This window comes from Procambarus clarkii, chromosome 84 (assembly GCF_040958095.1).
Source record: "Procambarus clarkii isolate CNS0578487 chromosome 84, FALCON_Pclarkii_2.0, whole genome shotgun sequence".
In the NCBI taxonomy this organism is placed as follows: Eukaryota; Metazoa; Arthropoda; class Malacostraca; order Decapoda; family Cambaridae; genus Procambarus; species Procambarus clarkii.
This window is the reverse complement of record NC_091233.1, coordinates 13310670-13324982: the sequence shown is the minus strand read 5'-3', so window position 1 is coordinate 13324982 and position 14313 is coordinate 13310670. Positions and strand designations below refer to the sequence as shown.

General features: G+C 45.1%; 1 protein-coding gene across 1 annotated transcript in view; it reads left to right on the top strand.

The window, feature by feature from the left end:
- LOC123774863 (uncharacterized) overlaps window positions 1-7636 on the top strand; it is a 33476-nt gene extending 25840 nt beyond the window's left edge. Inside the window, exons 5-8 of the mRNA XM_069316641.1 lie at window positions 91-186; window positions 4550-5023; window positions 7174-7428; window positions 7558-7636. Of these exons, the coding sequence (XP_069172742.1) occupies window positions 91-186; window positions 4550-5023; window positions 7174-7428; window positions 7558-7636 (904 nt within the window). The remainder of the gene's footprint in view (window positions 1-90; window positions 187-4549; window positions 5024-7173; window positions 7429-7557) is intronic.
- Window positions 7637-14313: the final 6677 nt, after the last annotated feature.

The window sequence follows — 14313 nt, the reverse complement described above, 5'->3', positions numbered from 1 at the left end:
GCGACTCACTGTCGACATCCCTTCCCGGGTTTCCATCTGCGGGCTATCCATGAGGATATTCTATCAGGGCTAGTCGCGCACCTGTTTCAGGTGTGGTAAAGAGGGCCACGTTGCGGCCGGGTGCAGCATGCCTCGCATGATGGAGCCTTCTGTATTTCATGCGGCTGATTTTCCTTTCTTGCGCTTGTGAGATTTTTTTCTACGCCTACCTCCCTTAGGAGGTGGACTACAAGCTTAAAGGCTGCTCACGGCAGTTAAGCATGAGTCCAATAGAAAAAGGAAAAGCGGGAGCAAACCGCCAGGCCTCCACCACTAGGGGTGAAAACCTGTCCACAATAGGCCGCTGGCTCCTCCTAGTTAAACAGGATGTTAAAACTAATAAAGGGTAACCGACGGGTTCTCACAATCAATATTTATATTTGATGTGGCGCTATGAATTGGAATTTGAATTCCCAAGAACAGCCGTCATATGAAGATCACATCAACATTTAATCGTAAAAAGCAGAAACATGTGTGGAATAATATGGTTGAAGGGTTGACAACAAAGACCGTTTTCTATAACATAGCAATTTATTAATAACAAGAGACTAACTACTACATTACCGAGTTTACGTTACGTTAATGTCCATCCAGTGGCACGATAACAAACAGCTAAATAGCAACCCTTGCTGTGAGGCTGCATACTGAACTAACCTGAACACAGGTGTGCCCACTGATGACGCAATATTGCAAATCAAAGAAAAATATCACAGACTAAGTTACACCACAGCGAATGGTTACGTTATTGTCCATCAAGTGGCATTTGCAACACAGCTATTCAACAGCCCCTCGAGAAGTGACAGCAGGCTCCATCTTGCTGACACTTCAGGCTGACAACATGAACTAACTGAACAAATGAAGGATATCCACTGAAGACACAAGCATGCAATTAATAGTGTCTCGGTTTCCCTGACAGCTACTATAATCACAAGCTTAGGGGTCCTCCCGCCCCCCAGGAGAGACCCACGTAACTAGACGGGTAGTCCAACAGTGACCCCCCTTATCACAACCCAGTGTGAACACTCTTTGCAACTCCCTACAAGAAGTTACCCTGTAAACAGTGAACAAAGACAGGTAAGGCGGGATTCTGGGACACAGCTCCACAAATCCCTAGATTACTCTACTCTCGTCACCAGACGACAACCAAAAGAAATTGCCTTAAGTGATTAATTACGTTAATTGACTGATCGCAGCAGTCAGCAACAAAGTACTACGGTAATCACAAACAATTGTCTCACACTAGACAACAACATGATGATACTCTACGTTAATCATTAATACTTGTCTCTCTTGTTAACAATAACTCAAACTTATATTACATCACACTTGACTCCTAGCAAGTATTCAGTGAGTAATCCTCAATTAAGGTCAAACGGACCACTAATTACATCCCCATTGAGTTACGTTAACTAAGCCTACCCTAACTAGGTAGCTTCTCAACAGTCTGTGTCAAAAAAATTACTAGTGAGTGTTAATTACCCTAATTAACTCCGAGCAATTAATTAACTGTCACCAGGACCGATAATTAATCATCCATAAATACGTCTCACTCCGCACTGCCTAAGCAGGTCTCATCAAACACTGTGAATTCATGGGAAAGGAGTTAATTACCCCTAATTAACAAGAGTGCCATTAATCCACTGTCCTCAGACAGGATATGATTAATACAACGATTTATGCTAGCTCCATGACCTCGCTTTACCGAGTCATCTGAGCCCTCTAGACGTTAATTACTCCACTAATTAGCATGAGCCACTAATTGCTATACCCCCCAAAAGGTAATTAGTCTCAAGGAAATTACGTTAACACAAATACTGACAGATTCTCTCCCACTACATGAATTCATGATGAGAAGGCTAATTACATAATTAGCTAGAGTGGTCAATTTGTTGTTACACGGACAATTAATTGCTCCCGAGACGTATCTCACTCAAGCTCAACGATGTTCTCTCATAACAGCCCTCACTCACTCCACAATAAGTGTGCACCCCTTATCCAGTTAATTCCCCAATTATTAACTCACTGAATCCTTAAGTCCTCAACACAACTTAAAGAAACAAAGTAACCCCAGTGTTACATAGGTCACACTACAATGGCATGCAACAACACAAATGCACTGCCCACATACGGTTGCGGCTACTGCAACTCGTTAATTACTGTGCCCACACAATAATGACACACGGTTGTGCAACAACAAGAGTATACCAATATTACTGCCCCCCCCCCCTTTTCTTGCAACCGTTGCAAAGGACTACTGTGAACACACACTTACCTCAGCAAGGCAATCAACCAATCAACTGCCTGCTCTCATTAAGTACTGTGAATTCTCCTGAATAATCCTAGAGGTCCCTTAAACCCTCAACACAGCTCCCAGGGCAGCAATATCGTATAAACTGATAACAACACTGCACAAACCTGCAACATAATGATGCCGTCAGCATACCGCGCATGCTAATGACATCATTAGGCAATCAGTCAGCAATCACATCTACTGACTCACCACACAACACAGTACATAAAACATGCAAATGAAGACATAGAAATGGCATTCACATAATCAATGAAAATTATATCATCAGGTAAATGTAACTCCAACTACACAGACCTCTGGGTATCCACTGACATCCCTGCAACATAATGATTATAATTATTCATGCTGGTATTCCATCGCACTAATCCAGTCTGACCGATTATATAGAACCGACAACTGGATCATTTATATGGTAAATCTCTACACTGACCGGTTACATACTCGAGTCAGTCTACACACTTATACATTATAATACTACAGTGTGGTCCCGTGTACAACATCCATCTCCAGGTACCGCCCTACCAGTCACCTGGACGTGCTACAGACAGCTGTCTCTCAGCTGCTTCCCTAGCCTGGCAGGGCTATGAGACAACTCTTACCGGGAATTTCCACCGGTACTCATCACACTGTACACAATGATAATTGTACTCACGTCTACACCTCCTCATTTCACTCATTTCCCAGGTCACTACCTCTCTGGCTGTCAACACTTAGCTTGCTCCTCGTGCGTCGACAAGATGTGGCCCTAGGCGGTCCCGGGAAAGTGGGCAAGTGGCCCAAGGGGGTGGCCAAGGCATGTGGCCACCGCGTGGCCCACAGCGCCCCTCCCGAGCTGAGAGGGGGGGGGGGGTAGCCGGCGCGCGGCCAGGCGGGGTGGCCGGGCCGGGCGGGCGGCCGGGGTGGCCTGGGGGTGGCCCCCGGGCATACACACATGAATGGGGAATCACCAACAATCCCATCAAACCAGAGCCTGCCTTGCTCTACACTGGGGTGACAATGGCCGGCGGCGTCACCACCGGGCGGACCAACAGGGTGGAATTCAAAGTCCCACAGGGGCCTGTAATCTCACCACAATTACACTGCCCTGATTCCACCAATTGTCCATCAACACGAGACAGGTTATTCAAACCATCTGTTACACCATGAGGCTCTGCCAGCTACTTCATGGGTGCCCACTGTCTCTGAGGCTATTTTACTGGTTCTTTCCGTACCTCATTGGCCCCAAATTTCATGAAAATTGGGCCCAGACACAACCCGGGATGGCAGGAGTGCCATCCCTGCTGGACAACACGGTAACGTCCGCGATTAACGGGGGTGGAGGGGGGAGACTCCCCCCTCCACCCAGCCACGTCCTCGTCCACCTGCTACCCCGCTCAAACTGACGATTTCGCGGGCTAAGGAAACTCAAAATGCCCATACCTCCTCCCCTACTTTGTCTTGACCAATCAGCACGAAGCCGGCACTGTTCCCTCGTGCCACTTCCAATCACAGCCGTTCGCGGCAAAACACAGCTCGGAGCATACCTGCCTAACCCAATCAGAGGCCTCACTCACCCTCAGGCGTCCCGTGACATCACAAGGAGGGGGAGGCCTAAAGACAGTGGCGCAATGTCTCACATGGTGGGGGGGGGGGGGGCAACGTTCACCCCACCCTCCCCCCACCTCTAACGGTTTTAGTCAAGTATCCTCTGGCACCGCTCACTTTCCACTCCCATCCTATTGCACAGAAACAGGAAAATCTCTGTAATTCTCTCTACAGAGCAATCACAGACTTCTGACTACTCACAAATGATAGTCCTTAACATAAGATTTCATTCAACACCCCACAAGTATATGTTAGTTTGAAAGCTTCAGTTTCTAGAGTCCCTAGAGCGACTAGCCTAATCTAGAAACTTGGAAAACTAGCTGAGGGAATCTAGATTCCCTCACAGCGCTCACGTAGTGCTTCGCCTGTGGATCCTTGCTCTGTGCATGAGGGGGTGGTGGTGTGTGCGGCACCGCCCTCGCAGCCTACCCCTTCGCCTCTGAAGGATTCTTCACCTGTGCACGCTCATACTCCTCTGTCCATCCTGCTATCATCGAGGGATCCCTCCCCTCTGCGGGCCCCTTCCTTGTCATCAGTTGCGCCTGTTATCTCTCTGGTATCCCCAGTGGATAGAGGCCTTATCCCCTATGTTGTTGAGGATGCCCTTCTGCGCAGTCGTGCGCTCCCGGATGTGGGGCGGCCGGCCGCTGGCTCTTCTCGGGTGCCTCCTGTGGGGGGCGATAGTTCTGATGACCTCAGACCTGTTCCGAAGCGTTCCCGGACGGACCGGGTTGTGTCGCCCCCTCGTGCGTGGGCGGATGAGTGTGCAGACATGGATGAGGATGCTGTGGCGGGCTCCAATTTGCCTCCTGTGTCAAGCCCTTCGCCTTCTGCTGTTGGCTCCCCTCCGTGGGAGGCTGCCCCTGGTGCCCATGACCTCATAGTGATATTGAAGAAGGATGGGCGTCGGGGGGGCCTCTGCTCCTGTTCCTGGGGGAGAGGGCCCCGGTGCGTCTGCAGAACCCCCTGTGCGCAGCCTAATGCGTTTTCCGGTGCACTTCCCGATGCTCAGCCCCCTGGGGAGGTGCCCCTCCCACTCTTCTCGCCCGCCAAGGAAGTGTTAGATGAGTCTAATTCTTTGTTGGTCAGGTATGATGTCCGGGTGCGTCCTGTCCCGTGTGACCCTCCTACCATTTGGGTTCCACGGGTGAAGAAATTTTTTAGTGGGGTACCGGATTTCATGATTCGGCCGTGTGCATCTCCTGGGCGTTCGGTATCTGATTTTGCAATGGCGGTTTGGGAGGCTTATTGCCTGCGCTTTCCGGTGCAGGCGTACCCTGATAAATATGTGTAGTCCTTGGGGTTGGTGTTATTTCTGTGCTTCTGTATTTCTGCCTGGGTGTGTGTGACTGGCTGTGTTTGTGCGTAGGTGTTTATTCCTGGCTCCTGCGTGTGCCTGATAGGTGCTGTTTTGTTACTGTGTTTTTCATGTTTCTTTTTGTGTTTTTGCCTCTGTGATTGGAGTTTGCGAGGCCTCATCTTTTATGTACTAATATGTGCCTGTGTTTGGGTGGTTGGGCTGGTTGTGGTTGTTAGTTGTTTTTTTTGCGCTTCATTGTTATGGATGTGGCTGTATTTTATGTTATTTCTGTTATTTATTTCTTGTATTATTTTTTTGTGTTCTCCTTTTGTTATGTATCCAGTGTCCGTTTTGGGGTTTCCTGTTTGTGCCTTGATTCCTTCACTTTTGGGGTTTATGTATGTTTGGTCTGTTTTTCATGTATTCATGGTGTATTCCCTTGTTATGTTTTCCCTGTATGTTTTCCCCTGAGTGTCTTCATGTATTGTTATTGTGCCTTTTTCTGTTTTGTACTTGGGATCTTTTATAAATAAAAAAAAAACTGGCATATTCAAACAAACTACAATAGGCAGACTGTATACCATCCATCCCAATCAGGATGAATGCTTCTTTCTTCGTATGCTGTTGGTAAATGTGCCCGGTCCAACGTCTTTGCAGCAATTGAGATTTGTTAACGGCGTAACACATGCCACTTTCTGTATTGTATGTCAAGCTCTGAATTTATTGTAGAACGACCGACACTGGGATGTATGCATTAATATACGTCCAACACGTCACATCCAAATCAAATTCGTGCAATGTTGCAATCATTTTGACCGCCTGCTCTCCTTTATCTCCAACAGAATTATGGGAGAAATATAAATCGCACTTGGCTGTAGATATTATCCATCGAAAACGCAAGGAAAATTTAAATATGAACATGGATTTCACAGCAAAAATCTACAACGAAGCTTTCTTTGTTTGATGTAGAATTCCTTCGTGAACAAAATTACAAGACGGGTGATCTGTTGTCGTATGTGCAATCAAATATTCCTAACCTAACGTTTGAGCGAAAAGGCATTTACAATCAAATAATTCATACTGTCAATAACGGGCTTGATAAAATCTTCTTACTTGCGCCAGGATGAACTGGCAAATCCTTCCTAATTAGATTTATTCTGGCAACATTTCGATCCCAGAATGACATAACCTTATCTCTTGCATAGTTCGGAATAGCTGTGTCATTGCTACCAGGTGGAAGAACTGCTACTTCGGCTTTGAAATTGCCATTGAACATGCAATTCATTGAAACGCCCGCGTGCAATATTTCCAAATAGTCTGGCGTGGGAAAAGTATTGCAGAAATGCAAACTTATTGTTGGGGATGAATGCACAAAGGCCGACAAAAAATTGCTCGAGGCTCTTGATCGATCATTGCAAGATTTGTGTGGAAACATCAGACCATTTGGGAACGTATTAATATTGCTTGCAGGAGATTTTAGGCAAACATTACCTGTAATTCCTTGATTGACACCAGCGGACGAAATAAATGCTCGACTGAAATAGTCTACGTTGTGGTGCCATGTAAAGATGTTAAAATTAACTACAAATATGCGTGTCCAGCAGCAAAACGATCCATCAGCTGAGATATTCTCACATCAATTTCTGGAAATTGGGAACGGAAACGTTCCGGTTGATCTGACCTAAGGACGAATTTCATTGCCTCATAACTTCTACAATTTAGTAACGTCAAAAGAAGAATTGGTTGAAAAAGTATTTCCAAATATTCAAAAAAATTATAAGAACTGATGGACTGATGGACTGAGTGAACGAGCTGTTCTTGGGGGGCCAAGAACAAAGACGTCTATGAACTTAACAATATTATTCAGTATAACATCTAAAGCCATACAAGTCCGTCGAAATTGTTGTGGAAGCAGATGAAGCGGTTAATTATCCAACAGAATTGTTGAATTCACTCGATCTACCAGGGATACCATTACACGTACGGCAATTGAAAATGGACTTGCCAATTATCATGTTGCGAAATATCAACCAGCCAAAACTTTGCAAGGCCATGCGCCTTGCAGTAAAAAACTAAAAAAAATCAGCAACGTTGCAGAAGCAACAATCTTGACAGGATCTTTCAAGAGTGAAGATGTCTTCATTTCTCGCATTCCTATTATTCCAACAGATATGCCATTTCAATTTAAGAGAATGTAATTTCCAATTCGATTGGCGTTTGCAATCACCATCAACAAAGCCCAGGGCCAATCTTTAGAATTATGCGGTTTATATCTAGACACGGATTACTTCTCACATTGGCAATTATATGTTGCGTGTTCTAGAGTCGGCAAACCAGACAATCTCTATGTCTCCAAAGACAATAGAATAACAAAAAATATTGTATATCCACAAGCATTGTGAAATTAAACATATTAGAAACGTGCGCTTTCTCTTTTCTTTCTTTCCCATTTAACCAGATTGAGCCACAGCAACGCGTGGCGGGTACAGCAAGTAGTAAATATATTGCACATATGGATCTCAGAAATTCCTTCAACACAGTTCCACTCTAAGGCTACTGAGGAAGGTCGAAGCACAAGGTATCGGAAGAAGTATTCATTGTAGATCAGGTCATGGTTCAAAGACAGAAAACAGCGGGTCAGGTTAATGAAAGAAAGCAGACTGGAGGGTTGTCACCATTGATGTGACGCAGAGCTCTATGCTGAGCCCACTGTCACTAGTAGTGTGACGTAGAGCTCTGTACTGGGCCCACTGTCACTAGTGGTGTGACGCAGTGCTCTGTACTGGGCCCACTGTCACCAGTGGTGTGTCGCAGAGCTCTATGCTGAGCCCACTGTCACTAGTAGTGTGACGCAGAGCTCTGTACTGGGCCCACTGTCACTAGTAGTGTGACGCAGAGCTCTGTACTGGGCCCACTGTCACTAGTAGTGTGACGCAGAGCTCTGTACTGGGCCCACTGTCACTAGTGGTGTGACGCAGAGCTCTGTACTGGGCCCACTGTCACTAGTAGTGTGACGCAGAGCTCTGTACTGGGCCCACTGTCACTAGTAGTGTGACGCAGAGCTCTGTACTGGGCCCACTGTCACTAGTGGTGTGACGCAGAGCTCTGTACTGGACCCACTGTCACTAGTGGTGTGATGCAGAGCTCTGTACTGGGCCCCACTGTCACTAGTAGTGTGACGCAGAGCTCTGTACTGGGCCCACTGTCACTAGTGGTGTGACGCAGAGCTCTGTACTGGGGCCCACTGTCACTAGTGGTGTGACGCAGAGCTCTGTACTGGGACCCACTATCACTAGTGGTGTGATGCAGAGCTCTGTACTGGGATCCACTATCACTAGTGGTGTGATGCAGAGCTATGTATTGGGCCCACTGTCAGTAGTGGTGTGACTCAGAGCTCTGTACTGGGCCCCACTGTTACTAGTAGTGTCACGCAGAGAGCTCTGTACTGGGCCCACTGTCACTAGAAGTGTTACTCAGAGAGCTCTGTACTGAGCCCACTGTCACTAGTAGTGTGACGCAGAGAGCTCTGTACTGGGCCCACTGTCACTAGTAGTTGTGGTGTTTGTGTGTTACTGAGGAAGTCTTGGTTGTAGGGTTGATGTAAAGTCATGACTTGGTTACTGACTTTAATACTTAATATGATTACATGACTAGTAGCTACCAAGCTTGGCGGGCGTCCTGTACGCTCTATTGTTTACCTTCTCTCTCTGGCGTCTCAGCCGCCGCACATAGAAAACGGATGGTACCATTTTCTGTGAACATGACATCCCTCCTTTTCTTTAAAAAGAATGAATACAGGATGTCTACCATGCTTGTAGCACAAAGCAAAGTTATTGACACAAAGTAAGTTATTACCATATCAAGAGATACTGCATACATTTAACATTAATTAAGCACACAAAGAATTTAAACAACTTAATCTTTTCCACAAAGGATTTCAATGTTAAAAATACATATGCAATGTTAAACAAACATGAAAGAAACTGTACTACAAAGTTACAAAATATTGAATGAGATATCTGCATTATTCAAACAATATTAAATTTAGTTTAGCATAATAAGTAAATACTTTTCATTACATAGGAACACAATTAATCATCAAATCGTGTAGGGCGTTTAACATGACGTTTAGGACGAGAGTCCTTAAATGCAATAACATCCCTTGATGAATTGTTTGTCGGGTTATAACTATTTTTTTCTTTTTCTTTTGCACGACTTTGCACTTCATCATTTTCTACACTAGTTGGAATCACTTTGAAATAAGCCATATTACGTGTTATACTATGATCTCTATTACTAGCTGTTACCATAGTTCCTTTTACACTAATCACTTTATATGGTTTTGTATCATACGGCATATCTAACTTTCCCTCTTTTTTCTTTTTAACGAGAACAGTGTCACCAACCTTTATGAACTGTTCCTTTGCACGTTGATCATGAGCAATTTTCATTTTGCCCTTGGCTAGTGCATCCTTCTGAGCGAGACGTTTATCCGTTACCTCGGCTGGCATGACGGGTAGTGCGATTCTCATAGGACGTCCAAATAAAAGTTCGCCAGGCGACTTGCCCAGTGTTCCATGTGGTGTTGCACGGTAGTTCCTGAGAAAAGCATACATAGCTTATTTCCAGGATCGTCCTTCGGCATGAGCACAGCGTACCGCTTTCATGAGAGGTTGCATGAATCTCTCAACTTCTCCATTTGCTTGGGGATGTAGTGGCATCACACGGCGGTGTTTGAATCCAATATGCTCAGCAAAGTTGACAAAGTCTTGTCCATTGAATGGCGGTCCATTGTCCGTCTTGACAACTTCAGGAATGCCAAAGTTTGAAAAGATCTTGTCAAGTTTCGGGATGACGGCCTTTGCAGATGTGGAATTGATGATTTCTACTTCTGGATAACGTGAGTGATCATCAATGACTACCATCAAGTACTCTCCAGTTGGTAGTGGTCCGCAGAAGTCCATCGATACTTCCGTCCATGGTGCAGCAGGTAGTGGTGAAGGTTGTAGAGGTGTTGGTCTTGAAGTATCCACTGCAGCTTGGCAAGGGACACAGGCATCATGCATATCCTTTGCTTGACGATCAATGCCAGGAAACCACACCTTTTCTCGTAGCAGCTGTTTCGTCCTAACAAGACCTTGGTGTCCTTGATGTGCAAGCTTCAGAGCACGTTGCTGGAGAACAGCTGGAATCACGATACGAGTACCTCGCAGCACAGTGTCGCGTTGTTGCGTAACACTTAATTCTGTCTGGATGCGTTCAAGTGCTTTGAATGCATCTTGGTCAACTCCTGAGGGTGGGATGCGTGGAAACTTTTTCTTAGTCAATGCATCCACTGTTGCTTGCAGAGTTGGGTCCTCTAGGGTTGCAGTACGGATTTCATCAAGAGTAAGAGCCTTAGGGACTGCATCACAGGTTACAGAGTGTACATATTCCTCGGCAACTTGCTGATGCTTGGTGATGGTGAAACTGTTGGCAGGATGTCGACTGATGTAATCAGCGGGATTGCCTGCACCCGGCTTGTATTTCACCGTAAAGTTGTATGGTTGCAGACGAAGAGCCCATCTCTCAATGCGAGCTGGTGGTTTGGACTTTGGATTATTGAAGATGGTCTCCAACGGTTTGTGGTCAGTGACTATCGTGGTGAAGGGTGCACCAAGCAGATACACATTGAAGTGTTCACAACCCCATACAAGAGCAAGAGCTTCCTTCTCTGTCTGACTGTATCGTTGCTCAACATCTGTGAGAGAACGGCTGGCGTAGGCAATTAATACTCGGGAACCTGGTTGACCAGGTTTGTGTTGGGCTAAAACAGCACCTAAACCAACAGGACTAGCATCCACCGTTAACTCAGTGTCCATTGATGGATCAAAGTATGCAGCAGTCGCATTCTCTACTAGTGCATCTTTCACAGCATCAAATGCATTTTGCTCGATATCGCTCCAGTACCATGATGCATTTTTCTTCAGGAGCTCACGTAGAGGCTTCGTAATGGTAGCAAAATCTGGAATGAAGCGAGAACAGTAGTTTGCCATTCCCAGAAAACTATGTACTTCAGTGGACGTTGAAGGAGGCGCAGAATTCTTGATATCTGCAACTTTCTTAGGATCTGGAGACAGACCTTTGTCACTAAGTACATGTCCAAAGAATTCAATTTTATGTTGATTGAACTCACACTTTGCTCGGCTTAACGTCAGATTCTTTTCTCGTAAGCGTTGCAATGTTGCACGAAGAGCTTTGTTGTGTTCAGCTTGGGTACGGCCATAAACAATGATGTCATCAGACATGTTGTCAGCATTAGGTATATCTTGCAATACCTGGCTGATGATGTGCTGGAATACCTCGGCAGCACTGTTAATACCAAAACTCAGGCGCTTGTACCTATACAGACCTCGATGTGTCGTAAACGTTGTGATGAAGCGACTCTCATCATCAAGTTCAAGCTGATGATAGCCCTTGTTTAAATCTAACTTGCTGAATACAGTTGCACCATTCAAGCGGTAGATCATATCATCTACAGTGGGTGTAGGATGGCGTTCAAGCATTATTGCCTTGTTGGGAACACGCATGTCCACAGAAATGCGTATCTCATCTGGATTCTTCGGCTTTGGTGGAGTGACAATTGGGCTTACCCATGGTGTTGGGCCTGTTACTGGTTCAATGATATCTAGTTCTATCAGCCTATCCAGTTCGGCATCGACTTTCTTGCGAGTATGGAATGGTTGTCGGCGATGTGGTTGGGCAACTGGAATTACATCTGGGTTGATATGCAGATGTACTTTGCTATCAGTATAACAACCTATGGATTTAATTCGATCAGAAAATTCAGCAACAATACCATCAACATTGTTTGCAGATTCCACTGCTACAGCATTAGAAAGCTGAAGTAGCCCCAATTTGGTTGAAGTCTTGTAACTGAGTAAAGACTCCTTTGCATTCCTAACAACATGGAATGTAGTAATGAGCATTGCATTCTTTGACTTAATCTCTGCAGTGAAAGTTCCAATCACTGGCAAGGCTACCTTTGAAGCATAGGCAGTGGCTTTGCCATTATAGTTCTCAAGCTTTGGGAACTGTTTTTTAAATTTCTCATAGTGGCACTCAGCAATGGTGTCAATGTTTGATCCAGTGTCAATGAGAACTTTGAGACAAATACTAGCAATGTATACACATGTCTCTGGGTTGTTTGGAAGATCATTCCATTCTGTGATTGCTTGTACTCCATAAGTATAATCACATTCACTGTCATCTGAGACTGGTTGTAATGAAATGTTATCTTGTATATTATTAACATTCTGGATATGAGGTGCAATATTGTGTTTACCACCACCATTGTGTTTACCCCTATGACCTGATCCTCGTACAGTGCTTTTATTCATTGACTGTGGTTTCTTTAGTGCAGAACGACACATAGCACCAAAATGACCTAGTTTTCCACACTCATAGCACTTCTTACCTTGAGCAGGACAAACATTATCTTGGTGTGGGTAGTCTCCTTCACAATTGTAACATTTATTGTTGACACCCTCTGATGTAGGTCGTTGTGACTGCTTGAGCCTTGTTCCTTGACCCCAGTTGTGACGTGGTTCTCGGCTAAATTTACTGTTAGGTTTGCCATGATATCTTCTTTGATCACGGTGTCCTCCCTGAACCTTACGTACCTCATCACTGTTAGTAACAGTGGCAGAACCGTTATTAGCACTGCACTCCATGACACGAGCATCACGTGCAGCATCTTCCATTCGACGAGCCATATCCAGTATCTTGGTAAGAGAACTTTCATCATCAACAAGTTCTAGAGCTCTTCGACGGAGACGTGTAGATGTGCATGTTTCAATTATTTGCTGTTTGATTTCTTTGTCAACATCAGCAAACTCACAATGGGCTGCTAAACCCTGCAGACGTGTGTGGTATTGATCCACAGTTTCATTAGAGAGTTGTTTTGCTCTCCTGAAATGCATAATTTCCATTGCAGTATTTTGCCTTGGTTTGAAATGCTCTGTTAGTTTGGCTTTGGCAGTGTCAAAATCTTTGGCACCACCAGTGTCTTTCAGTGTGTCAAAGATGTCACAAACTCTATCACCTGCATAATGAAGTAGAAAGGCACGCTTTCTTTCAGCACTTTTGATGTCAGAAACTATCAACAAATTTTCAAACCTTTTAAGCCATTTGACCCACCTCTGTGACAGGTTTGTCTGGTCACAGTCAGGATCAAATGCAGGAAACTGAGGTATATTTGCCATTTTTACTGAATAAATGTAACTTATCACTTAAATGTTCCTCAGAATATTAAACACTTACTGCACTGTATATGTTAGTCAAGAATTCACTGTAATTACTTTAATTTTGCAAAGCACACAAGCATTTTAATGCAAAAGTTCACAACAGTGCACAATATAGCAGCAACTGACTTCTTACCTAGCCCTTGTGTACATGTGTTGTTCCTACTCACAGCAGCAGCACAGCAGTTGGCACAGCAGTTGGTACAGCAGCAGTTGGTGCAGCAGTTGGTGCAGCAGTTGGTACAGCAGTTGGTGCAGCAGTTGGTACAGCAGTCAGTTCAGTGTGATAAATTTTGTAGCACGAAGCGTCGTTTCGTAACCAAAACATCAGGTTTTGTACACATCAAAGCGTCGTTTCGTACACAACGTCGGCAGATTCCTCAGTACACAGTTTCTTCAGCACAGCTTGGGTAGCACACAGCTTGGGTAGCACACAGCATTGGTTAGCACACAGCATCGTTTAGCACACAGCATTGGTTAGCACACAGCATCGGTTAGCATACAGCATCGGGTATGGCGCTCACAGCTTCTCTTCCTCCTCCAGGCAGCATGCTTCTCCCTTGTGTTTGAAACTGAACAAATACCTGCGTTCACAGTTCATCCTCGTCGCCAATGTGGTGTTTGTGTGTTACTGAGGAAGTCTTGGTTGTAGGGTTGATGTAAAGTCATGACTTGGTTACTGACTTTAATACTTAATATGATTACATGTCTAGTAGCTACCAAGCTTGGCGGGCGTCCTGTACGCTCTATTGTTTACCTTCTCTCTCTGGCGTCTCAGCCGCCGCACATAGAAAACG